This window comes from Anopheles merus, chromosome 2R (assembly GCF_017562075.2).
Source record: "Anopheles merus strain MAF chromosome 2R, AmerM5.1, whole genome shotgun sequence".
NCBI classification, from domain to species: Eukaryota; Metazoa; Arthropoda; class Insecta; order Diptera; family Culicidae; genus Anopheles; species Anopheles merus.
In genome coordinates, this window is record NC_054082.1 from 18,602,036 (window position 1) to 18,628,954 (window position 26,919).

A 26,919-nucleotide genomic window follows, 5' to 3' on the forward strand; every position below is an offset into this window, starting at 1 on the left:
GAATATTACAATCTGAAAGTCTTTTTTCCCCTTTTCATTTGTAACTGCATTACAACGTCCCAAGAATACTTATACAAAAAGGTTATTTTTTTACATCTGTCAAACAGTTTGACCTGCACGTGTCAACATCTGTCACAAATGTAAACAAACATACCGTGTGGATCCAGCAAAGTGCTCCTTTCCGTACAGCAATCCCTTCGCTTCGCAGTGGTTTTTAACATTTCCGGATGGAAACGATCGATTCGAAGTGCGATAGAATAGGCCCTTTATAGAATGTCCAGCACACCAGCCGGCAGCGATGGACCAGCAGCTGTGAAAAAGTCCGCGGAGAAAACGCCACGCAAGAGAGACCGCACCGACGGCGGCGGCGGCGGTGGTGGTGGTTCAGCTGGGAAAGGAAACGGCACCAGCAACTTCCAGCGCAAACCAACCGACCGTCATACAGTGAAGAACCGTGTCCTTCCGAAGTACTTTACGCGCGAGAACGACGTTTACGTTACATACAAGTCCGACTTTACAGTAAGAATGAGCCACCGTGTGCTGGTTGTGTAAAGCACTGACGATGCAACTCCTACCTCTTTCATTCGCAGTATCAGCTCAAATCCTGTCTGGACATCCTGAACTCCCCGCTCGGAGAAGTGTTCCTGCACTGCACCGGCCGGGCGATCAACCGTGGCATTAACCTGGCGCTACGGATAAAGGCCGAATTTCCCGAAGCGTTCGAGTACGAGGTGAACACATCCCAGATAGCGATCACGGATGATTTGCATCCCCTGCACGACGAGGACGACTTTATGGTGCAGCGGCGCATGAACTCCTGCCTGCACATTCGACTGTACCGCACAATTACGGTGAAGCAGTCCACCAAGGTCGTTGGGGAGAGAACTTAACCGTGTACGCGAAGCAAACCGCGCTCTAAAGACACTGAAACATGTCGGAGGAGGTAGAAATTAAGACGTACTTTAAGCTGGTGGACGTGGTGAAATGGATCGGCATAACGCAGTTCGAGATACTGGTCAATCTGATTGCCTTCCTGGTGTTTACGATCATGCTCACGGTGAAGGCGGCGAGCGGCGAGCTGAACGGTACGCTCACCGCCAACGAATGGTTGGACCTGTTCTCGCCCATGTTCTGCGGTGACTTCTGCAACACCTACTTCTGCATCATCGTCGGCATACGGATGTATCTGGGCAATAAGCACCGGCAGGCGATGCACCGGCTCGTTTGGAGCATCCCGTTTTTGCTGCTGACGTCCGGGTTCAAGTATCTGGTGTGCCTGAAGCTGTCCGGCCAGATACAGCTCGAGTACAGTGAGGTGTTTTCGCCCATCTTTGTCCTGCTGCAGATGGTGGCGGTGAAGGCGTGCCAGTACAACCAGCAGTCCTGATCGCACGCCAACGCCCCGTCGCGCCGTGAGCTGCTGTCGTTTAGCAATGATGTCGTTCTGGGCACGATCGTGATGCAGTGAGCTGCCGTTGCTTTCCGCCCGTTAAGCACGTACGATTAATGTTAATTAATAATAAACCCGAATATGATCATACAAATGGTGCCCTGTTTAAGAAAATGTAAAGAAAATGAATGCTCGTGCGCCTGCAAATGGGACAGTATTCAGCGAGATGTGTGCTGCAATGAGTAAAAATAGCTTAAGCTTTAATATTATCATTTTCTCTCAACTTTAAGAGTAAAGTAACTGTAATCCCGACTTGCAATAATCACATTTTCCGTATGATGAGAATTGATTATTTTAATGTGTGCCACAAATCCGCTGCATAGCATACCCGCGATTGTCGAGGCAACATTGTAAGGCCGCCAGACGGCCAATGCCACGCGTTGAAGCTAATCGAAACCAACCTGCGGGACAACTTATCCAGATACTAATCTTAATTGGTAAGTGATTTCTCCTGCTACTTACTCTTTTTTCCCCCTTTTAATCATGAGTTGTAATAGTGAACGTTTCGTTCTTTGTAGCATTCAAGCGACGTTACAACAACAAAAAACACCTCACCAAACAAGTCCGGTTTGGTCCTCCCTCTCTGCTCAAGCTTGAATGCAGCGGGGAAGTGAACGGTTGGTGTGGAACTGGTGGAACTGGGCCCGCGTGTATGCTTTCTTCGCCTGCAAGCATTTAGCGAAGCAAAAACCCCGCGACCTGCGCTGATGGCTAAACGTGCCCACAAGGTATACGATGGAGAAACAACGCGCGCACACACACACACACACACACGCTGGCTCAAACAGTTTGGACAGATGCACCCCGATCCATGCGGCCGGGAAGGAATGTCTGCTATTAATCGGTAAGAAAAATACTCTTTTAATTTACCTTAAGTAATTCCAACGCATTCACACGTACTAAAGCCAGCATAAAGCAGCACAATATTATTGCAACCCTGAAAGGGTGTTGTAGCACACTGTAAATGTAAATTGTTTTTAAAAGCTTCCTCCGCATGTTGCTTGCGTTTCGTGCTTATGCTCGTGTTGTTAAATGTCACCCGCCCCACAAAAGGGAAAGCAAATCATTTGGGTTTAAATCGTCATTAACCATGATTTTGGCATGACAAATTTGCCACCACAGCTGGGGTGGGGCACCCGTTCGCGCGGGCAGGGAGTGCACCCTAACCAGGTGGCACTAAATTACCATAACATTAGTGGCGCACATTCCACGCGCGTACCGAACCGATGCTCTCCCGCTGAAGTATGCAAAACAGACCAACATGCACCACCATGTTTTCCATGTCACAACGCCAGGACCTAATCCGGTTTTCTAGCGTCCGAATTCCACACGTGATCGTGATGGAAAGATCTCTTCCCTTCCTGGCCCTTCTCTGCCGCTTCCATTCCATTTCCTCCTGCCAGGCACGAGTTGTGTGTTGGATTTTTTTGGCAAACGTATAGTCGGCCAGTGGACATGCCGATGTGTCTGCCAAGTGCATTGCCAAGGAAAGAGGAGGCAAAAAAGAGCCTGCTTTTGGACACAAACACACACCCCGGCCATGCCAATAGAAATCGAAAGCAAACGAAATTCGGCCCCTTTTGTGTCGGGGACCGCTTAACAGTCGGAACGGAAGTACGTTTGACTTTCGATCGAAAACGAATAAAGCTCTTCATGGGTCCCCGTCGCACTCCTCCAGTCCATCGGTCCAGCGTGGTAATAGGCCCGAATGTGGAATCGTATTTTTGCCATGCTCTCTAGCCGGTGCTGTGGTGGTGTACAATTTCCATTTCACTATTTAATCCCTTCCTGCCTTGCACTGGCACCCAGCGCTCCAAGCCCGCCCCGAAATACACCCGAAAATGGCCACCGGCTGTGAGCGGTTTGACTAATTTTCACCACGTCGCGGGACGAGCGAATGCTCCCCCCCCCCCCCACCCCCTGGAGTCGGTATGGTTTGTGAAATTGAAAGTGAAATGTTGTTCGACTGCTGGTGCTGCTGCTGCTGCACGTTCCGGACCGGATGGATTGGGGGCCCGCGGAACTACGCGGCTTGTGTGCTTAATGCGCCCGATTTTTTGATCGATTGCTCTCTGTATGAGATGAGGATGATGTGCAAAGGGATGATTTAATAAGTTTCAGTGCGGAAGAGTTGCTTCCAAGGTGCATTACAAGCATCACAAGTATAAAATGTTTTGTCCGGTGTTGCTTTCCTTCTTAGTTCAACAGTGCTTTAGGCGGCTTCTATTCGATCGTTTTGCTAAAAAAAATTGCCCTTTACTTTCCTTTCCGCTTCGAGACGGAGTGATTGAACGTTTAAAATGACATGTTGGTCAACACCCAGCACTTCATAGTTTTGTTTTTGCTATCTTTTTACTTCTTTTTACATTGTTGTGCATATTTAAGTACAAATCTGCTTTAAATATGGCTTGAACATTTTATCTTTGTTTTACTTTGCTTTAAAAAAAATCTTTAAATGCCATTGGTGTATTTAAACTGTCTATAAAGTGCGAATAATACACAAGATTGTCTTTGTCAAACCCAAAGCGCATGGATTAGATTTAACAGAGTATCGAACCATTATATTGTCTTTCTTCTTCTTCTTCTTTGGCACAACAACCGTTGTCGGTCAAGGCCTGCCTTGTACCCACTAGTGAAGTGAGCTTTTGGCTTTTAGTGACTTATTGTTACCATAGCAGGATAGTCAGTCGTACGAATGGAGGTACGGTTCATTCGGGGCTTGAACTCATGACGGGAATGTTCTTGTATATTGTAAATTTGTATATTTATCTTGTCTTTACTTTGATTGAAAAAGGATTTTTCGCATAATTTCTTCATGCCGCGCAGACAACATTCATTTCAAAATCGTAAATTAAGATAATTGTGGTATTCAATATGCCAGAGATTAGTTAACAGATTCGTTCCGATGATCTTTAACTGTTACAAATACGGTCAGCAGATACTTGAATTAAATCCAATCCATTCTGCTCCAGCTGAATAATGGTACATCATCGCAATACTTCTCTTTTCGCCCAACCACATCAGGGAAGGATTTCGATTACATAAATCACCCCCACAAAACATCGGCTTTGTGTTTACAGCAATTTCCTTTACAATAATCACCCAACCATGCCTTTTCAATGCTTTCGTATGAATGGCATCGTATGTTTGAATGAATGATTATGATTGTTTTGTATATTAACTAACCCAAACCGCAGGATCGTTCCCCAAAAACCGCTCTGTGTGGGGGCCTGCTCACTCTCATTTTGGACGGACCCATCCCCCCCCCCCCCCCAAATGTACCGATGTGTCGATGTGCTCCCGTCACTCGACTCCATAAGTGAAACAAACAAAACGCACTATCCACTCGGGGGTACGACGCTTGGAAGCCCGCCCTCCTTGCGGTAGGACAATCCATCGTGTTTAGGGCAAGCAAACGCATCTTCCACCGCCGCGTTTACTTTTCACCTTTCTCTTTCGCAATTTCAACACCAATATGTGTGTGTGTGTGTGCGCGCGCATGTTTACCCCATGTCCACAACATAGCATACCGACACGTTGTTTGGTCCCTCCGTGGACGGTATGTTAACCCTTTTGCGGCCACACGGTCGGGGTGGGTGAGTGGTTTCCACTGCACTCCGCTTTAAGGTGCGGACGGTCAGGACGGGGTCCCTCTTACAACCACCGCTGCATGATGAATGATGGTCGAAGACAAATAATGCAACACGGCACAAATACGGACCAGCAGCAGCAGCAACCCCCGGAACCCGTGCTTTGGGTGTGTGTGCGGTAAGCTGTGTGGTTCGTCGCTTACCGTGCCATTGAATGGTGCCACTTGGTGCGCGTTTTCTCTACACCGATCACCGATCTGAGCTCCCCCCTCTCTCTCTCGTCATGACGATCGTTCATTGCATGGGGTGATCGCTTCGGCAGCAGTCCAGGTGTCCTCCCGCTGGAGGTCCGGGACTGGTAGAAAGTTTTTCACCACCAAGAAAGGAACCGGTACGCACGCAATATTTATGCGCCTGTGATGCGGATGCGGTGGAGGGTTGGGGTGAAGCAAGGTGCGGGGAGTCTTGCTTGGGGCGTACCATTGGTGAATCAAAAACTGACACACCACACCTATACTGTAATCTGTTTTGGAGGAATGCGCTTTTTTTTGTTTTGTTTTGTTGGTGAAATTTTTAGGGTGTGTTTCGGGCGGTTCTGAGCATAAAAGTGCTGTTGATGTTGTCACTTTTCGTCAATCATAAGCAGGCTAATAAAGGTGTCCACTCAGTAGGTGTATTTGGTGTATTGATCGTACAAGATGATGAAAGTCATATTTTCAAGATGCTAATATATGCATTATTTGTAATGATCATTTAAAATTTATGTTTAAATTTTCACACAAATCAAATAAATCGTCTCGCCCTGAAACAGTGAATGATCTTCGGAGCGATCATGGACAAACCTTTTTTTTCTAATTTTACTTAACACATCAGAGTCATTTTTTTTAAATCTAAATTAAGAATGAAGTGTTTATCTTGTTTGATCCTTTCTTTCGTTCTTTCTTTCTTCTCGGTGTTTATACAAATATTCGAATAAAAGATAAAACTCGCCAAAAAACCCCCGACCATCTCACACACACACTTTTCACACCTTGACTCACCTACCTTCTGTGCCAAATCGCCCCGATCTCTGCTCCTCACCCTGCCAGGGATATAAACCTGTGCAGGAAAGGCCAAACAGGTATCACCGATCAACGGATGCAAAAGATGATTTCACCTTCCGCTACCCATTGTACCTGGAATCATCCTCGTCCCGCAGGGCTCTCCTGTTCGTCCCCACACACACACACTCGCACACAGGTGGTAAAGGCCCGGTTCCTTTTACTGATCCCTGGACTGGACCCGCAACGCCATCACTATTCGGTCAGCTGTGAGTGAGGGTTTGGGTTTTACAACCGCACAGTAAAAGCATCGATCCCTCTGCCACGCCATCGATAAGAAATTATTCATCTCTGCAAACAGTCCCGCCCCGGGCGAGCCGCAGGAGGGAGTGCAGCGCGAGGGTTCTCGATCGCTAAGGGTTGATCACGGGTACGGCAGGTGTATGTGTATGTATGTGTGCTACGGGGCGCACAAAACGGGAAGCCCACATTCCTGTTGTCATTTTTTGCTGCTGCTCCTGCTGCTGCTGCTGCTGCTCGTTCGGTTCGTTGCTGATCGCTCGTTGCTGTCTCACTAGAGTGTCTTGAGGGAAGATATGTGGACGTGCCTTGTGCTGCGATCGGTGTATGGGTGTGCACTTGTACTGTACTGTGCCGTTCCCGGGCATGGTGAGGAGAGGGGTTAAAAAAGAGAGAGAGAGAGAGAGAGAGAGAAAGAGAGAGAGAGAGCGAGAGAGAGAGAGAGAAAGCAAGAGAGCGAGAGTATGTGTTGCGTGAGAAGTTTCTTGAGACGTTGAACCTGTGGCGCAGACGTACCAGTATTGGTGCCACAATGCACAACTTACAGGTTCAGGGAAGGCTAAACTTGTTGTCCAAGTTGCTCCAGAGTGTAAGAGGGAGTACTGGTAAAGGACTAATTTTACAAAAAAAGCAGGAAAACATGGTTTAGGAATAAATTTTTTATATCACACAATAATATATGCCATAATTATTTAATTTAAATTAACACTAATTATTTAATATTAATTTAATATTAATTGCCATATTTAGTTAAGAAATAACAACCCTTATGGTTGCTGTTTATGTCTCAATCTTTCCGTCTTTTCACAAACAAATCCTCTCTGCTCTGGTGTTTGGACAAACCGGGGTGTTTGACACCCCGGCAAACAAAACTGAATGCAATGCAGGGAGGAAAGAAACACCCCTTACGCACACACATGCGCACACCTCTAAGAAGACGCAAATGCTCGGGGAGAAACTCGGCCGCACACCGTACAGGCCGCGTCTTACAGTCAGTCGAGCAGCAGTGGTCAAAGATGTCGGACTGAAGCAGTTTACCAGTGCCGTTGTAACGCTACCTTCGCAGTTTGTGGTACCCAATTCCCAATTCAATCATCAGCCAGCAGCAGCAAGAAGTTGTGTGTAGGCGATCCAGAGAGAGAGAGAGAGAGAGAGTGTGTGTGCGAGCGCGTGTGTGCATGCTGTAATAGAGTGGAGTTTATTTTCCTTGTGTAAGTGTATGAGCAGGGTTGATCTTCTTGATCTGGGGCGATCGTTGATCGTTGGGGGTTTTTTTTTTCTGCTGCTCGGTTTGGCTGTGTGGCTATTTCGGGGGCGATTGGGTTCCGTTCCGTTCCGCGCTCTGGTCTAGTTTCGGTCTGGTGCAGTGCATTGAACGGCGGAAAGCGATCGCGATCGCGATAAGCACGTTGAGCACGGGTTTGATAGACCGTTTGCATTGTGGTGTTGAGGGCAACTATCCTGACGATCATTCCAAACGCACGATCCCATATCCTCGATTGATGCTGGCCTGTGTATAGCTGTGTGTATCTGTGTCTGTGGTGGTGTTTGCTATTTAGAAACCATTGAGTGCAACAGGAAAGTGTGTCCCTCGTTTTAGGATAATTCAGCATCAGTCGCTTGTCTTGCCCAGCAAATATCTGTAATTCCTTCCAGTTTCCTCTGTGCGATCTTCGCACCATCGTAAAACATCCCTGTGTGTATGTGTGTGTGTGTTTGTGTGCATTCAGGCAGCAAAGCGACATCTAACGGAGGAAATCTGTGAGCCATTTTTGTAATCTTTTCTTTTCTTCTGGCATTTATTTGCGCATCCCGCTGTGTACGGTGGCTGTTGGTTGCTGCCGTGTGCCTCGTGTGCCTTTTTCTGTGTTACAGCAGTGTAAGAGTGTGCGTGGTGTGTGCGTGTGTGTGTGATTAGCTGTGTCAGTGTTTGTGTGTGTTTCTAACGATTCCCGAGCCAGCCAGCCAAGAAGCAGCAACAGCATCATCATCACCATCATCTTCTCGATCTTCAAAAAGGAGAGAGAGAGAGAACAAGTGAAGAGAGCCAAACTCCGTCCCAGCAAGATGCCCTGCAGTGCGGTAACGCTGTCGCTCGCGACGATATCCGCCATCATCGCCGTTGCCCTGTTGGCAATCGCCTTCTCCACCGACAACTGGCAGAGCTATGAAGTGAAGCGAACCAACATACAGGTACGAGTAACGCGCTTTCCTTGCAGCATTTATTTTTGCAAGCATGCAGCACAGTCGTGCTGTCATCAGCATCAGCATCATCGCCGTCATCTTCGTCATCATTATCAACAAAATCTGCTGCGCTGAAAATGGCAAAACACACTGAGGACGACAGCGTTGCTTTAGCGCAAACAATACAACGCTGGGGCTTTTTTTTCGCGCTCCCCCGGCCCCCGGGCAGTGGGAAAGAAAGACATCAACGCGACATAAAGCGACAAACCCTTCGATGCTCGGGCGGGCTGGGAAAGTGCGCACATGCGCGAAAACTTTCTATTCCCGCACGAAACACCACATACATGGCGTGGTTATGACGTGTGGAGGGAATGGGAGGCATCAGCGTTTGGCCCTTTTTGTGAGGGATTTAAAAGGGGATTTTTTACGATTTTGAGAAGTCAAAGAAGAAGTACAGTTTCTGCATTTAAATGTAAATGTTCTACTTTGGCCAGTACATTCCATCAAAATGATCACTCGATCTCATCAAGCGTACAATGAAGCCGCACAAATCACGTCTTTAGCGCCCCCCGTTGGTTTGGGCCTTGGCTCTTGGACAAGTGCCGGAACGGCGGTCAATCATGTCGCGAGCTCTCAGTTATACAATACTACTTTAATAAAAGCAAAAAAAAAACCTCTCCTCCTCCACCCACAGGTCATGAGAACTGTGGAACATAATTGTGCGAAAAGAAGAAAAAAAACATTAAATAAGCGATCCACTTTTCACGATCAAGCAGCAGCAGCCGGAGCAGCGACAGGGTTGTGCTTTTGGCCTTGACGTTAGCAAAAATGTTGGACCACAACATTAAACACAATACGCGCTAAATAGTGCGCGTGAAAAAGTATAACAGCACGCAAAAAAAAAAAATACAAAAAATAAACACCTTATTTGGGACGAATTGTTTTCCACCAACTTCCCCGAAACGGAAAACGACTGCGCTACCGGTATTTGTGTTGGGCTACTCGTGCAAACCAGCACCACCACCTTGTGCTTGGATGATCGTGGCTGTCCACTAACTGTATACTCGGCTGGGGAAACAATAAGATCAAAACATTTTTAAATAAAAGCAATAAATGTTCGGTGAGATGCAGTGGGCCTGTCTCACGTCCATCCAGAATATGTCCAGCTCGCTCAAAACAACCCAGGCGGGCTGGGTTCAATTTGCATACAAATGAACACACACACACGGGGGAGGGGGACTATGGTGGTGCGATGGAATGTGTCGTCGTAGGCTCGTGTGCGTCGTCACCCGGTTCCCAAACTTTCCTTCGATATTGATTCGTGGCATGCGAACCGTGTTTTTTCGTTCATTCCACTTTCTAACCCCGATCGTACCGAAATGTGTGCTCCGTGGTGGTGTTTAAAATCTTACACGCATCTAGAAACCACCCCACATGCCACCGAGGTGCCAATGTGCCACGTACTTCGACCACGGTGCGACCACAAAACCGGCTCTCTTTCCGTCGGGTTTTGCGATCGGCCTACGTTCGTCCAAAGAACCAACCGCAGTGAACCTGCGCCAGCTCTGCATTCTTAGCAACATCTGGAACAGGCTCGTGCGCATGCGTGTGTGTGTGTGTGTATTATGTTCTTGGCCATAACCGGTCGCCTGTTGCCTTTTTTTACATCACACTGACCAACCAGACATACCATCGGGCCTTGTCTTGTGCCTGTTGGAATAGAGAGGTGTGTTTTGTGTGAGCGCCGTGTGCAAGTTTTGCACACGGCCCCAGCCCAGATCTAATCCTGAAGTTTGCCTTTCGCCCGTACACCATCGAGCATGGCGCAGAACCAGCACACACACATAAACACACCTACAAACACAAGCATAACAGCAACAAAAATGTAGTCCACAAGTTGTTTTTCCACCTTTCCCATTGATCCCCGGTTCCCTTTTACCGATCCCCTTCACAGCGACCCGTTTGTTGGCGCTGCGTGTCGCTACTCTCTTTCACCAATTTCACTCCCCACGCTGCCACGGGATGGCGCGGGGTTAGCTCGCGCCCGAATCGCGTTTCTTTGTGCGTTTGCCTTTTCTCCCGCTTCGTGGGCCCTTCTGCTGCTGCTGCCCATTCTTTTGGTTCTTTCTTTCCATTTGGCTCGATGTTCACTCCATCTAACGGAGGTTGGCTGCTGGAATGGCTGCTTAAAACGGCAGGCATGAAGCGCTGCCTGCTCCGAAAGGCTGCAGGGGTTTTGTGGGCTGCATGTGGTAACGCATTAGCTCGTAACGCATAACGCTGTTGCTCACGTGTGGGGCGATCGTGTAGCGATGCTCAGCAGACGATCGTGCTTAGCGTCAGACAGTAGGCCTAAAACGTTAAAATTTGTACCCTGTTGTATCGATCACCAAGCTACCAAGCTTTGGAATGTCAAAATCGAACTGCTCTCGAACCCAAGCGTGCGTCCCTCGTGGTGAAGGTACTACAACTACACTCGTACACATGTGCTTGGCGTTTGCTAATCGCACTGGCAAACATCACACGACGCAAAGCAGCTACCACCAGCCAGACTTTGCCAGCAGGCACACACACACACAGACACACACATCTTGCCAAACACATATCTGAGGTCGCATTCTTTCAGTCAATTTCGTTCAACATAGATTGCACGGCCTGCCTGGCAACTGCTCCGAATGGTGGTTTCATGTGTGCTGTTGTTCTGCATTCGATCATTGGCGCTTTTTTGTTGTTGTTGCCGTTGTTCCTACGGCTTGTTTCCCATTCCATTTCTGGAGCGATTACCTCACCTACACACACACACACACACACACACACACACACACACACACACACACACACACACACACACACACACACACACACACACACACACACACACGAGCCGCGCGCCCCTGGCTGTGTGGGCTTTTGGAAACAAAAATTGGAATGCATTGACACGTCAAGACACGACAAACGCTAGAACGGTTTTGTGTGGAAGGTTCTTGTGGCGCTTAGGGCCAGAAATGAAGCAGAAAGAAGCAGAAAAAACACATCCCTTTAAGCACAGCACACATTTGAATACAATCAAACTGTACTGGCACTCGCGAAGTAGTCAAGCACACGCGTACTCGTACGTTTCGGCTGTTTATGCTCTTTGCATAACACAGGGCTGGCCGCAAGAGCGTACGCGTACTCATTCTTGAGCTGGTAGCTGTCTTCAAGTTTGTGCAAACTGTGTGCTACTGCTGTGAATGAATGAGACAACGTGGACACGGTTTTTTTTAACACCTTTTGGCTGCGGCATGTGGTGCTAAACTCACAACAGTATTGTGCTTATTGCTACCACTGCTTGCGTGAGTTTTGAACGTTGCTGATTTGTTTGTGTGCAGTGTGATTGAAGGCATTTTTTGGAGGTGTTTTGTTCGAAAAGGACACCAGGAGCATCCAATGCAGCCATAAAAAAAAACAAAACAACAAAGCAAACTTCATGTTCCTATGTATTCTTTTTCTCCTGAAGAAGTTTTAATTATTGGCAAAAAGAAACACATGTATAAACCATTTCTGCAATTAATTATTTATCTTCAAAAAATATACAAAAAATATTTGATAATTTTTTTCTAAATTTTATATACTACTGCTTCTTGTTCTTCTTCTCCTATTTGGGGTAACGTCTTACACAGCCATGCCGGCCTGTACAGGCTTTCGAGACTTAATTCATTACCATGCATTACCAGTCAATCCTTGATACTACTTACACGGGACTAATTTTAAAGTAGAAGACTACATATTACAAAAATATATTAAGATCATGGATTTTAAATATTGATTATAACAGATATGCAGATTGTACAGATTAGAGAGATTTTATTGCTTATTAGACAAGCTGTAAACGTTGCCTTTAAAATGCCTTCTTCCCCTATGCGGCTGTGTACTAAAGCTTATCGATGCATACAACTTGTATCTTTTAGGTGTTGAAGGGTTGCGTGAAAATAGTTTAGTATTCAAACAGTTTTCTGTTTTTTTTTCTAGTAATTGTCGTTTTTTATGACAACCTTTGAATGTATTCCTTTACCGGTTTTGCGTCGCACCCTTGGAGCAGTGAATGCCAAGTACAGCTTAGGTAGTACCTTGTAGAAACTGATTCTTTCCGTGTGTGTATACCGCACCCTAAACGCACAGACCCCATTTAATAGACGCACCTATTTTCTTTCCACCATTTTCTTTCTCCACCCATTCTTCCGAACGGTACTGCCGAACACGTGTTTGATAAGCCTTGCCTTGCGATAGGAATGATCCGGGAAGATTCTACTAATAAAAAATAAAACAAAAACACACACACTAGATGAGTGTACTCTAGGCGAGGGGGTAATTAAAAACACAAACACACACACATACAAACGGTGTGAGCTGCTGGGTGGTAATTATCGCCTGCACGGCTACTGCAACCTCGAAGCGATCTGGGCATGCGTAACCAATGGAAACTGTAGCACAGTTATCACGGTTGACCGTTGCAAGGTGGTATGGTGGAGAAGGAACGGGAGGAGAAGAAGGAGTGGAAGGATCGGGATAAAACGGTGGTATGTGTCCGTACACACACACACACACACACACACACACACACGAACAACACCATCGATCCAAGCAATCGTCGACCGTTTGTGTCTGTTTTCTCCAGTCAAGTGATTCCTTCGCGCAGGGTGGCAAGGTAATGAAGCGCACCAGACAAAAGAAGCGCCGGAGCAAAGTGGGAACGGCACGCGAGATGCCGCCGCCAAAGCTCTCCTCAGTTCAGTAACCTTTTGGTGCATGTGCATCGACCGTCTGATCTATATGTATATATGTATGTATATTGGCGGCTGAGTAAGAGATGGTTGTTGCTTCCTTCCCCAACGGGCGATTGAAAGGGGTTTATTTTTTTCCTGCGTGTTGGTTGTCTGTGTGCGAGGTCTAACTCCTCTAGTGTTGATGTATTTTGGTTTTTTTTGTGTTAGCCATTACCCATCACTACTAGCAGCCCCGTTTGCAGGGTTTAAGAAATGGGTATTGCACTTGAAACTGAGCCGATCGGACCGGGTTCATCCAACCATCATTGCCCGGTTCGGTTTCGAAGCTGATTGATGGCTTTGAGCGGAAAAACCGGTCCAGCCCGGTGGTGGTGGTGGTGGTGGTGGTAATCGTTTCGGCCGGATGAAACGATTGCCGCCCATGTGTGTCGGGGATCCGTCCGTCCGGTCCGTTGTTGTGGTGCGTGATCCGATCCGAGGGACCACTTTCACAACCGCGGCAAGAGGGCCGATCGTGCCATATCGAGAGTGTGGTATGAGTGTCTATTTTTTGTTTGTTTTCTGTTTATATTCACTCTTTACTTTTCCCCTTCAATATGGGATCGAGTTTTGCAGTAAATTGCAAAACCAACTGGGCAACATAAACTTTGGGATGCGCGGGAAAGGACATAAACACTCTGGCCAAACAGAGGGCACAATAAGGAAAAGGGAAAACCAGTGCAGAGATAGAGAGAGCGAGAGAGAGGTTTCCTTTCAGCCATTTCAACGTTCGGTTTTATGCCACACCGAGCTTTATACCAGCAACACGGTGGCACGTATAAAAATATCAACGAACACAAAAAAGGGGAAATCCCATACGTAGAAATTGGAGAAATAAATCACCCATCAATCGGAAAACTTTCCATTTCGTTTCTTATCGTCCGGCAGAGCTGCTCGCTTTGGTCTTTTTGCAAATCAATCGAGTTGTGAGTTGTGTGCGTGTAAAGTGAGAGTGGTTGTTTAATTGTGTTTTCATTCCGTTTTTTTTCGTTTTTCTTCTTCTGCAGAACTTTATTGCGAAACATCCCGATGCAGCTGCACTGACGGACAGCTTCAACAATCGACTCATCTACTACACGCGGACGCGCGGCCTGTTCCGGTACTGCTACCCGAAGGAACGTCCTCCAGCGTCGTCCGGTAAGTCGAGTGCAAACGAACAGAAGAATTAAAAAAAATCCCATCCTGCTCGGGAAGCTGCTGTAATGCGATGCTACAGGCTGAAAGTCACGTATTTTTAGGAAGGTATTTTGAAAACACACCAAAAGCACGTTTTTTTTGGGTTTTTTCACTCCTCTCTTCCTTCAAATGGGGGTTTCGGTTGTTGTGTGTACAACCGGAAGGAGCAGCAGCAGCAGCAGCAAATAATCGGTGCAGGTAGCTATCGATTAATGCGTTCAATTTTCTATTCAACTGGCGTGGAGGAGAAGAAGTGAAACAAGACGGAGCAAGAAAACTTTACGAAAAAAAAACACATTCACGCGCAAGCAGTAATTTGAGACTTGACTTGGAAGAGAAGGAGGTTCGTCGCTTGATGCCCCGCCGTCGTCGTCGCCGTCGTTGGCCTTGATGTCTTTTGTATGCTGCGCTTAGAAACGCTCACACACGGGCAAGAGCTTTTGTGACGTGTTTTCATTGCCTACTGCGATGGAAGTCGCATTGACTGGTGGTGCACCCGGTGTACGGTTTTTCCAACACACCGGCACATCGTTTCAAGCCGTAATGCTACGGATGCTGTACGGTGGTGTTGCCTTTGCCGTTGACTCTGTTGCTTTGAAGAATTGTTCTCACAGCTCAGCTCAGCGCGTTTGTAAGGCTTTTTTTGTTGCGCCAACAGTTTTTGTTGCGCCTCTTCTTCCTCGTCATCATCAAACGCGAAGTGAATCGTGGATAATGTATTCGCTCGCTATGGCTTTCTGGCACCAATTTCATCGTCCATCGTCCGGCCGCCCCTTCTGGACGTAAAGACGTAAAACAGACGCTACTGGCATTTAGCGATGATGCTGCTGAAATGGTTTGCGCGCTGAAAACGTTTCCTGAAAATTGTTTGAATTAATTGTTTCAATGGAAAACGGACGGAAACGAGTAGCGAGAAGACCGGGGTGTAGGTAGAGGTGTATAGGTAGAGCTTTTATTGAGGGCTTTTATTGCTACGCTCCGGATCGGACGGCTCACCGTCGATCACACCGCCGGCCTAGGATCAGGATGTTTTGTTATTTCTGCTTTTCCTGTAGTTTTATAGGAGCGAATGGGAGTTTAGAATGAATGATTTGTATTGGTTCGTATGAATTCATTAAGATCGTAGAGCAAAATCATGACAACCACGTGATTAGATTACACTTTTCATGGGCAATCCCGATCCAATCTTAATAAACCGAAGATAAAAAAAAAATTAACAAAAGAAGCTGAAAAATTTGCCACTTTTCTCACGGAACTTTTACGATCGTCGAACACTTCCGTCGTCCTTGGACGGGCATAATTTGACGGTGGCCTTTTGGTGGCGTAAATGTTGCTGTGAACCTACTTGTTCGAAACTTTACGACCTCTAACGATTAGCAATTGTGAATGTGATTGTGTGTGTGTGTGTGAATTGTCAAAGAAAAAAGGTAAATGGTAAACAATTTCCTCGTTATAGTTTTCACCATTTTTTTTCCTTCACGCTCAAGAATTAAAGATGCAGTAGACCACCACTGTTGAAGCATGGCACTGTTCGTCTCGCAAGCAATTATAACCTTTTAATATTGCATTTTAGTGCTTTAAAAAGCATTTAACGCTGCGGACTGCGGAAGAGAAAGATGCTAATAGCCCGCTTAATTGAATGAATGCCTTTCCAAGGCAAGATTCGGCGGCCGTTTTAAACTTCTCAAATGCTCCAAAGGGAAGTAGAAATGGACATAAAACTATACCGGAAAACGGGCCGGTTGTTTGCTTGTCCGTACGTCTCCGTAGCCACTTCTGTCATCACAAGGGAAAAGGTAACCTTAACGAAAGCACGCACTCTCAAACAACCACACACTCTTTAGGTGATTGTTTCCCATGGGAAAATGTGTAAATTTTTGTTCAAAATTTGGAATTAATCACAGACAGATAGACATAACGACTGGTCAAGGTGCATTTTTTGTTGATATTCTCATCCCACACCAGCACCGCATTTCACACCGCAAAAGGGTGCCACCGTCAACACTGACAGCAGTTTGAGCTTTATGGTTTTTTGGAAGTTTGTTGCTTTTCCTTAAAGTGAATTGGGTTTGGCCGAGAGAAATGATCTGTCCCATTCGTCCGTCTCTGGAGTGTCTTCTGGCATGTTTGGGGATCCTTTTTCAGGGTTTCAACTCCAACCTGCACCACCCTTTGCCGCCTGATCTGGCGTCACAGCAAGTGTTTGGGTGAAAAAGGGCGATCACGGTGGTTGTCGTGTTGTTGCCGCTCACTTACGTAGTGAACTTAAAAACACACATGTACACACACACCATACAAAGGCACAAAGGAAGTCCGGTGAAAAACCATTAACTCTTCTCCGCGCCGGTTTTGCACTATCCTGTTGGCGGCAACCGGGGTGTGTAATTATCCCCGATTGGCGCATTTTTGAATTCTTTCCGACTTTTTTTTTCTGCGCGGCCGCGTTGAGCGCTGGCGATTTCTAAAACTTGGCGGCGTTATGTTGCCGCCAACCGGTTATCGATCGCCGGGGTGAAAATATGTGTTGCTTGTGTGTTGCTGCTCTTACGTGGCACCCTTCAGTGGCAGGACGGAATCCACAGCATCCACACAGTGACGAAGCTGTGCTTTCTTTTCATTTTTCGTGCATGAGTACACTTTCTGGCAGACTAAATACAGAAAAAACGGGGGGAAAGGGATCACGTTAGGTCATACTTGCAGCGCACCCTGTAGCAAGCAGCACAGTAGGAACTATAGTTCAGTGCAAAGGGAGAGAGAGCTGGAAGGAACAATTTTGCCTTAAATACATTGCCTCGCTCCTCGCGTCTCTCTAGTCACGAGGGAAAGATTGATTTCTGCTTGGCGGCGTTAACTGATGCAAGGAAAAATTATTGCCCGTTGTGTTTTTACCAGCGCTACCAGCAGCGGTTGTCTGACCATCCTCGAAATCGCGCGCTCGTTACGTTACGTAAACTGTCCAGCGCACGGAGTCGCCGCGGCGGCAAACAGCTTTGCGCCACTTGTGCCGCTTGGTGAACTTTCCGAACTGCGCAAAAGACAAGAGGCGATCGCTGTGCGGGCTGCAGCACGATCATCAGCAGCAGCATCAGCACGGTGATAAAAGAAAAGCAGAAAAACGCTGCTGTAGCAAGCGAACTGCGAGCTGGTATTACCACTTTCCCCGTTTTGGCTGTCCGGCACTCGCCCCGTGCTGGCTCGCTTTTGTGCGCAGCTAATGAGTTTCTTCACCGCGGCGTGCGGTTCTATTACGCGTTTTGGGGGAGGAATGGGTTTTTTTTTTCATTCAGAGCGTTAGTTTAGAACTTCCTGAGGGTTGGTTAGAATTTGCCGGACCTGCAGAGGAAATGGGTTTTAGGTAAAAGTGGAGAGCTTTAATTGAATTTTAACCCTGTTCTGTTTTGGAGCCGCCTGCTTGCTTCTGTACCCGCGATCCCTGTACGATCGATTGTTTCTTGTTCGGTGTTACTTAATTCTGAGTGGAAAGTGTGGCTTGTTCTTATTTCTTTTTTGGCGAATTGTCATTAAAGAATGTTCCCCGCGCGCGTGTAGGCGGGGACGAAATGTGTGTTAAAAGAAAGAAAGGAAATTATTTTCTGTGTGCTGCTTTTTGGTTTTTTTTTAGGGAGAGTGCATTGTACGATTAGTGTTCGCGTTTTCAGCCACACTTGTTTGGTAGAATTAAATTCGTTTCGCTCAAGCTATTTTTTGTTTGGGAAGCAAGGGAATGGTGGTAAACACCACAAATAGCACAACAAATTGGTGGCTTTTCGTGTTGTTTTTCCTCTATTGCAGGAAAGTTGAACAAACTTGAACGATCGTTATCTAGATTACTCGTAATGATTAGGACGACCGTAAAGTACGTGTAACTTTAATTTAAACAAGATTCGAGCTAACCCCGGCTTATTCCTTTTGCTGATTCGCTTTCTGTAGCATACTGACTGTGGCGATCATCGATCGTTTGAGATCCTAAGGTCCATTATGCCGAGATCCTAAGGTCTTTCAGTACAACAAACATTGTCTAACCAACCATTTAGAATACCAAATTCCCTTCAAATAATTGCATCCAATTTCCTCTTCACTTCGTGTGACAGTTCTGCTCCAAATCGAATAGAAATCAAAACCAATTGCCCAACGCAAAAGCATACCGACTACTTTCACGACAATTTTCATCAGATGAAAAACCAACAGCAACAGCAAACAAGCGACACTGGCCACGGTCGGTCTGTATGATTACAGTTTGATCGTTTTTTTGAGTGACCAACCAGTCAACGTCATCGTAGCTTCCCGCTTCAATCGTGGCACATTGTATGTCAAATCTTGCTACCTCGACAGCACCTCATTCGGTTGCGAGGTGGAACCATTTTGTTTGGGGGAGGCAGGGAGGGAGGCTCCACCACCGGGCACGCAATTTGGGTCAAACAAAAGTGTGCTGAAAGTGTTTCTTCCCAGTTTAACGCTGGCAAACCCCCCCCCCCCCTTCCCCCCAAAGCTGATGGAGGTGAGGATTTTGTTGAATGAAATTTCATTGAAAACAATCATCATCACAGTGAACGTTTGGGAGAATGGGCATCATCGACGGTATATAGCTTAAGCTGCAGCAGTAGCATCCCAAAAAGGGGGAGAACCTTGCACCATCCAGAACGGGAACCATTATTAGCTGCGTATTAGCTGTGTGGCCTAAAAAAAAGGCAAACAGCGTACCGTTTCGAACCATAATACTGCACCTGGCGTTGGTATCCGCGCTGGGCGAGAAACAAAAGTGGAAAAAAGAAATTCCTTTCTAACCATTAGATAACGTAACTGCATCAATCTCACCCATCCATCCATGGGCTGTTTATTTTGCAAATTGACTGTATTTGGAGTGCTCTTTTGTTCCTCCCCTCCCCCTCATCCCCATTTCTACGCTCGCGCCGCAATTTTGTTCAAACTGTTAACTGTTTGGGCATCTGTTTTACACCTTTTACTCTCGTTTGATGGAGCGGAAACTGCATGTGTGTGGTTGAATGGAAGTGTGCATCACTTACGGTACATTCATAGTCAGACAGCTCCTTCTTTGTTGCACAAAACCCCTATCCACTAATTAGCTCTTCGGTTAATTAAGCATTGTCGAAGATCCGAGCCCGACACTCCGAGCCTACAAAATGGCACCTATTAAGCACGGTACGGCTGCTTTGTAGGTTCACTAAATAACTGTCCACTAACAGATTGTGCGGTTGTGCTGCTGTCGTCTTTTTGCTTCATCTTCTGGTCATCATTCAACTGTCACCTTTGGCGGCTCTGTTTAATGATTGCAGTCCATCTAAATAATTGTTGATTTAATTCGCCGCTCAAAACGATCCGACCGGCATTTTTGTACGCGGTGACCTCATCGACGATTAAAAGATATTTTAAAAACAACAACAACGCAAACGAAACAATGAGGTAATCGCTTGTTGTTTTTAAATCGATCGCCGCCACAATTCACTGCAATGTCTCCGTGTGTGTGTGTGTGTGTGTGTGTGTGTGTTATCCGGTGACCTTCGCACGAATCGCGGACGAGGATGATGCACACTATCGCGCACACTCCATCGATCGTTTCGCGGAAAACTTATCAATAATTCGATTGCTCGGTTTGTCCTTGCCGTTGTGTTTGGCACTTTGTGTCCTCCTTTTTCTTTTGCCATTTTGCAGCACATTTTGCTTTCTGATGTTGCGAATTTGATGTTGCCATTTGGAGTGTTTTTTCGGCGTTTTTTTTTTTTTTTGGAATGATGGAAATATAAAGATGGCCACATGCGCACGTTGGTCATGATTTACGCCATCGTCCGTTGGTGCACACACCGGTTTGCCAAGTGTGGCACTTCATTGTTGATGCGTCAAGGGGCAGTAATGAGGGGGAAGGATGGGAAAGAAAGAAAAAGAAGCACATTCACACACAAAAACACACACGTGCGTGGTTTGCGTAATTTTGGTGCGCATACTGCAACTAGCGCGAACTTTGGTTAGCGTTTAACGAATTGACGTTTGATACGATCCGGGCGTAAGCGCATGCGGACGCCGGTGAGTTTTAAGGGTAGCGGCACTGGGATCGGCGCTTCTTTGACCGGTATTAGTGTAAGGTGGGGTCGGGGAGGTGGGAGGGACTTGGTTTTGAAGGTTAGCATGGGTGGATTGAGGTGTGCAAAGGGGGTCTTACTTACAGCTTACTGCGATCGTGATGCGATCGACGAGGACGGTACCGTTGTGAATTGCGTTGCTTTTTTATCCCCCCGTCGTCGTCGGCGACGTTATAACGGTGACAGCATATTTATGAGCGGTGGCAGTACTGCGGTTCGTTAGGTTGACCGATTTTGTGCGTGTTGTGTGTGTCTGTTTTTTTTTATTTCGGGCACGGTACCGATTTTTGGCTCGCGATCGTTAGCAAAGTGTGCGAACGAATAGTGTTTTGCGGTTGAAGGAATTTTTATGGCTCCGTTTTATTGAACAAATCTTTGCCATCTCTGCTCGATAGTGAATGTTTGCACTTATTCCTTTGTCTTTTGTTTGTTGGACATTGTGCATATTTTTTGCTTGATATCTCATCTATTTGGCAATCGACGATCAACGATATGCTGAAATTGTTTGCCTAGATTTTCAAACGACTGTTTGCTGCCTACTTTGATACCAAAGTTACACTCTGTATCGCACTAAATAGCGGAACTTGGGGCAAGTGTGCCACCTTAAGCATTTCAAGTCATAACTCACTAAAACGTGTTTTTCAAAAGCCGATTTAAATCTCATAACCATTTTACATCTATTTCCTCACTTATAAATGAGTTTCGCTGGAAAAAAGTGCAAACAAAACAGTTTTTGAAGCGTTTTAAAAAGGGTCCAAAAAGACGTTGTTTTTTGGGCTATGGGGCAAGAGTGCCACTCGTATGGGGCAAGACGGCCACCTGGTTAAAATAACCGTATTTTTTAGATAATTGGAAATTATTACGTTTGTACCACTAGTGTATGTATTCCTACATGTATTTAGTCACCAATGAACCCTTTTTGACCACCAACTGCACCACAATATGGTTTGTTACTGTTCTGTTTTTCTGGCGTGGAATCCGCTCACAATAGCGCACCATTCCGCAGCACGCTACAACAATGTTTACATTTTTGACAGCTCGCGCCTAGGAAAGATGGTGGCACACTTGCCCCAAATAGAGAGAGGCTCTTTTGCCCCAAAAGTTGTAACTTTTTTTAAAATTGAATTTTTCAGTGACAAAAAGAAAGTGTTTTCAACTAACCCCACAAAAAATTCTCAGCTATACGGTGGTATTTATATTTTCTCGGTTGATTGTTCGCATGATCTTTGAGAGCTTATTTGGTTGGATAAAAAAATTATAGCATTCTGCTCAATTTTGAAACTCAACATAAATCAGTTTAAAACAATGGGAAATATCGATTGGTCTATATGAAATTAGGCTCAGAATACCTAGTCATTGGAAAGCAACAAACTGTATACACAATTTATCATTAAACTAAAGTTTTTAAGGAAAAATGCTTGGTGGCACTCTTGCCCCGTATGGCACACTTGCCCCAAATTCCGCTACACTAAATCTTGATTTAACGATTTCACCCTACTATTAGGCGAAAGCGCCTGAAGGTATGCAATTATGAACTTTTATTTAAAACACCACTCATTTGACTCGTACACCACTTGTATGCACATTTAATCGATCCAATTGCTTTCGCCCATCTTTCGACATCGTTACGACGCTTGACGGTGTATTTTGTTTGAAATTACCATTTTCTACACATTAAGCATGTTTATTAAGTTACATTTCACCCATAGTGTGAGCGTTCTTTCCATAATGCGCACCTCTAATACCGCCAATTGGACGAAGAGATAAACCAACCGACCGACCAATTTCCAAACTAATTATTCCATGCCCCGAGCATGAAGCATCAATCCTCAATCATCATCATCATCATTAACCGGTCGGTCAGTCGCGGGTATTGGTGTGCTTGAGATATAGAAACTCGCCTACCGCCTAGTGGCAAACAGCGAGCCCATCGTTTGCGCGGTGTGGTGTGCAGAAATAAGTGTATGAATTATCTGCCGCCATACACTCTCACTTTCTGCACGGTTAAATGGTGCTGCTGCCATATGATATGTGTTCATCTTACCGAAATTACCAGCCCCCGTTGGCCCGGGATAGAAAGTGTACTCGCACAGCAAAACAGGTACGGGCTTTATTTTATTGCACCATTTGATTTATAGGCCTCCGCTCGCAGCCTCACGACGCTTCACGAAGGAGCTATTTCAATCTCGCCGATGACGCGTCATTTTGTGCAAAACAAAAAACAAGCAACCGAAACCAAAGAAAAACGAAAAACCAACGATCTGCACCCGCACGCACTTGCTGGCCGTGCACAAAGCGCGCGATCCTCGATTCGACTATATGTGGCGCACCCGGCGAAGCGCTCCGGGGATCAACGAACGCGTAATGAAGGAGATAGTAGTGCCCCACTCGATGCCTGCTGCATTCAGTGCCGCCAGTGCATCTCGGCCGCATCATTTTCGTGCTCGTGCTCGTTTTTGCCAACCAGCGTGCGCAAAATTGCATTTTTCCACCCAGCGCTGGAGGCGGGACGGGCGGGACGGGCCGTTTTGGTGATGCATTTATCGGTGCAGTACCGGAAAGGGGATGTGAAATCTGTTCCCCCTGTGTTTAGCAAGGGGGAAGAGGAGAAACTTTCTGTCTGGCTTCTTTCATTTTCAATCATCGGTATTCACAAAACGCGGTGAAAAGCGCTAAGATCAGTCGAGCCCTCCGATCGGGCCCCAATCCAGGCATTCAGTTCTTTTTTCAGAATTCGGAAATTCCCTTTCCACCTGGTGTGTGCGTTTATTGGGAACGCGACGGGCTGGCGTGCTGGCCTGAATTCAATTTTACGCCCTTCGCCTACACGCCCATCTGCCGGCGTACACAAACACACACACACAGACACCTTCCGTGTGCCTCTTTGGGGAGGAAATTGGGCCCGAGATGCGTTTTCCCTTTGTCTCGTGCTTCGGAAATGTGTGCAGCTCTTTCATTTCACACCTCTTGATGTGTATGGCCGAGATCGCATCGTTTTAAATCGATCAGCCACCAGGGGAATGGGAAGAAGCGCCGCGCACTGATGTTGAGGAATGAGCTTTTGAGCGGGAATTAGAAATTTTCCGATGCCAAAGCACCACAGCACGCCTCATGATATGAAATGCGATTCATGGTTGGGATATGTGGGTTTTTGGAAAGATGCGCAGCAGGCCGTGTGCCGTGTGCGTGTACATCATCGTGCTCTGGCACACTTTCCCGGCGGAGCGCGTGTGTTGTGGTAACGCCTCCTCCCAAATCGCATATATTGCCTGGTGCACATTCTGACCGTGTTAATTGACACTATTTTTAACGTTTTCCTCATCTCATCTCCCCTTTGTTTCCTGCTCAACTTCATTTCCGCAGTGCAAATCTACCTGTCGCCGGTCGAAACCCACTGCTCGAACATCGACTACTTCCCCGCGAACGAAGAGCACAAGGAGTCGGACTCGTTCACCGATGACATCATGACCCGACTGCATCTGGCACGCTCCGTCATTGCTGCCTTCATCCTGAGGTAAGCCTACATATATACCCCCACCCTTTTTAGGCTTGATTGCATGATTTAACCATTTTCGATTGGGGTTGCGGGTTTTGGTTTTGTTGTTACAGCTTCGTCGTCATCTTCTGTGCCTTCTGGACTGGCCTGTCCGGATGCTGGAAGCGTTCGGCCGGTGCAATTACGGCGACCGCCATCCTTATGCTCACCGCCTGCCTGCTCGCCGCCGGTGCGATGGGCCTGTGGCACACGGTTGAGTTCTTCGAGAAGGAAAAGGTCGTCGGCGAAGAGTACTACCAGCAGTGGAATACTGTAAGTGTGCTTGGTGTAAAGATGATTGTCTAGAAGTAAGAAATTAAAGCATTGAGTTAGGATTTACCTGATTGATCCCTCTGGCGCTATGCGTGTGTACTTCTTAAACTTCTAAGAAGAGCGGTTTGAGTCGACCAGAATCAGCAGGAATTGGAGTCGGATATGAAATGCCTAACCTTAAAAATATTGCACTGGTCATCTCCGGACGAACGCGACTGCAGGCGACAACTGCGGGCAACTCCGGACGACTCCGGACAACTCCGGACGTCTCCGGATGACTCCGACTCAGGGCGATTCGAAACGGATCCGGATAATACTGGGCGGAGCTACCTGCCCAAACCGGCTCCGAAATTTATGGAGTCGGGTCGAAGTCGACTTCGGGTTTTGTCAACTTTACCCATCACTAGTAACGATAACATTGAAATCCAATAAGAATATTTGTGCTGCATTTTTAGTACAAAATCGTCCTAGCGTTGAGCGCCATCTATTAACAAACAATTAAACTATCACATATGCCCCTTTCAACCGTACTATGACAAGTTTCATTAGAGAACTTAGAATTTTAATCGGAGCTTAATGATCAGAATTTCTTTAAGACCTAGATACACTCTCAATATAAGCAATTAGCATACAACTCCAATTGATACAACTCCAATCCTTACAGTGATCCTCACTAATTAGCCACTTGTTTCTGTTTTCCGGCACAGGTCCTTCGAGACAACACTCGTCTGTCGTACGACTGGTCGTACATTGTGGCCTGGGCCGGTGTGGCCTGCAGCCTGCTGGCATCGATCCTGCTGTCCGGTGCGGCCGTCTGCCTGCGGGGCGAGCGCGAAAAGGAAGAGCAGCTCAACCTGCAGTACCTGATGCCCGGTAAGGCGCCGAACCTAACACTAGCCGACCGGTCCCACCTGCCCCTCGCCCACATCGCTAACCTACTGTCTCCCGTTTCAGTGTATCCCCAAAAGCAGCCCCCCTACCCGTACGGTGGTTTCCCCCAGCCCCAGCTCTATCCGCAGCCATACTACCACGGATCGCAGTACGGACCGTACAACTATTGAGTAAACCCCCTTTTCCCAAAACACCGCGAAACACCGCGAGTGGTGCGCGAGCAACAGGCGTGATGTGCAGAGGCCGTGCTGCACATTAATGCTGCGCTCTGTGCCACAGTAGAGAAAACAAAACAAAATGCAGTGCTAAAAAAACAGGAGACTTTAAGAGAGATAGATAGATCGAGCGAGAGCTCGAAACGGAACAACAGCACACAAGACACATTCTGAAAGCTTTTTCGAACGGCATACACTTTTGAGACCGGAGCGCAGTTGCGTGCGGATATTGGGCGCAAATCTGGCGGTTTGCGCAAATGCGTGTAAGGTTGTGCCACAGCAGCCCGAAACGCGAAATCGAATCTAGTTGCGCTGGCATTCTCGTTTCTCACGCACTGTCGTAACAGTGCGCGAATGTTACAGCGTGGTAGCGTGTGGTCGTGAAAAGGATTTTTACTCAATACTCTCCAATCCCACCAAGCATATGGCACCTCTTTCCTGGTATAATTCTCCCCCCGCCCGTTCCATTCTAAACTGTTCTATATGTCTTCCGTAACCGGCGAGCTGTATCGTCACCGAACGCAATGAACATAATTTGGCGATGGTTCGATTTTCCGAACGAAGTAACCCAACAATAACAAGATTCGACCGCACCTTTACCACCACCCGTATGCCATCCGCTCCTCCATGTGTACTAATGAATTGTAATAATCTCTGGACTGGTTTTGCAGTTGTCGTTTTTTTTTTTTTTTTTAATGCCGTATAGTAGTATCCTCCTAACGTTCATTTCAATCTGCAAACGACTCACATTGCAATCTTAACGATTTCCTCAAATGCGATCCACAAGTCCAACTTTCCATGCGCGTTTCAGTGAACGTCTATCGTAAGCTAATGATGAAAATCAACCTCCCCTACTCTTGTTCCCTTTTTTTAACGTCTTGTTAGAGCAAGCTCTATTCATCCAGTTAGACTATAGTTTGAACGAAACGAATTGCCCCGTGCGCACGTGCGTTGGGTATGTTTCTTTCTGTATTATGATGCGGATATGCGTAGAGATAATGTTTAGTAGTAGTAGTATTTACTGTTTGTACTAAGTAAAGCAGCGATTCGGAGAGAGACAGAGAGAGAACGGAGAGAATTATAGGAGTTTCAGGCCGAGTAAATTTAGTAGCTGGTAGAGCAGACAGTTGGGAAATAAAGTGCATTCCATGGAAGACAGTACTGAAGGTGTGAAGGGAATGCAAGCCAACTTATAGTGTACTTTATAACGATGCAGAGCGGGAGGGAGCGAGAGTCTGTGCGAGTGCGGTGGCTAATCGAGAATGAAAAATAAAGTTTAGAATTTTTTATTTTTAACGAAACAAAACAACCGTGTTGCGCTTTTGTTGTCTTTATTTCATGGATCTGCCATATCACATTATTAAG

At 46.5% G+C, this 26,919-nt stretch overlaps 3 protein-coding genes across 3 annotated transcripts; all 3 read left to right on the forward strand.

Annotated features, from left to right (window-relative positions):
• The first annotated feature begins 125 nt into the window (after positions 1-125).
• On the forward strand, positions 126-890 carry LOC121591152 (ribonuclease P protein subunit p20). The gene is made up of 2 exons (XM_041911564.1): positions 126-519; positions 591-890. Exons 1-2 carry the CDS (start codon positions 274-276, stop codon positions 888-890), a joined length of 546 nt encoding a protein of 181 aa, XP_041767498.1. The 5' UTR covers positions 126-273.
• Positions 891-931: 41 nt separating this feature from the next.
• Positions 932-1,544, forward strand: LOC121591153 (transmembrane protein 203). The gene has a single exon (XM_041911565.1). It carries the CDS (start codon positions 932-934, stop codon positions 1,385-1,387), a length of 456 nt encoding a protein of 151 aa, XP_041767499.1. The 3' UTR covers positions 1,388-1,544.
• A 6,792-nt stretch (positions 1,545-8,336) lies between these two features.
• LOC121589199 (transmembrane protein 235) lies at positions 8,337-26,851 on the forward strand. The gene is made up of 6 exons (XM_041907919.1): positions 8,337-8,573; positions 14,377-14,506; positions 24,004-24,154; positions 24,250-24,448; positions 25,156-25,321; positions 25,403-26,851. The coding sequence occupies exons 1-6, from the start codon at positions 8,448-8,450 to the stop codon at positions 25,507-25,509; spliced, it is 879 nt and encodes a 292-aa protein (XP_041763853.1). The 5' UTR covers positions 8,337-8,447; the 3' UTR covers positions 25,510-26,851.
• The last annotated feature ends 68 nt before the right edge of the window (positions 26,852-26,919 follow it).

What these genes read in the sequence shown, in the direction of transcription:
- LOC121589199 (XM_041907919.1), top strand. Translation starts at nt 8,448, where the DNA reads ATGCCCTGCAGTGCGGTAACGCTGTCGCTCGCGACGATATCCGCCATC. An exon ending in ACTACCAGCAGTGGAATACT is followed by an intron (nt 24,449 to 25,155) that starts GTAAGTGTGCTT and finishes TTTCCGGCACAG; the next exon opens with GTCCTTCGAGACAACACTCG. An exon ending in CCTGCAGTACCTGATGCCCG is followed by an intron (nt 25,322 to 25,402) that starts GTAAGGCGCCGA and finishes CTCCCGTTTCAG; the next exon opens with TGTATCCCCAAAAGCAGCCC.
- LOC121591152 (XM_041911564.1), top strand. Translation starts at nt 274, where the DNA reads ATGTCCAGCACACCAGCCGGCAGCGATGGACCAGCAGCTGTGAAAAAG. An exon ending in CATACAAGTCCGACTTTACA is followed by an intron (nt 520 to 590) that starts GTAAGAATGAGC and finishes TTTCATTCGCAG; the next exon opens with TATCAGCTCAAATCCTGTCT.
- LOC121591153 (XM_041911565.1), top strand. Translation starts at nt 932, where the DNA reads ATGTCGGAGGAGGTAGAAATTAAGACGTACTTTAAGCTGGTGGACGTG.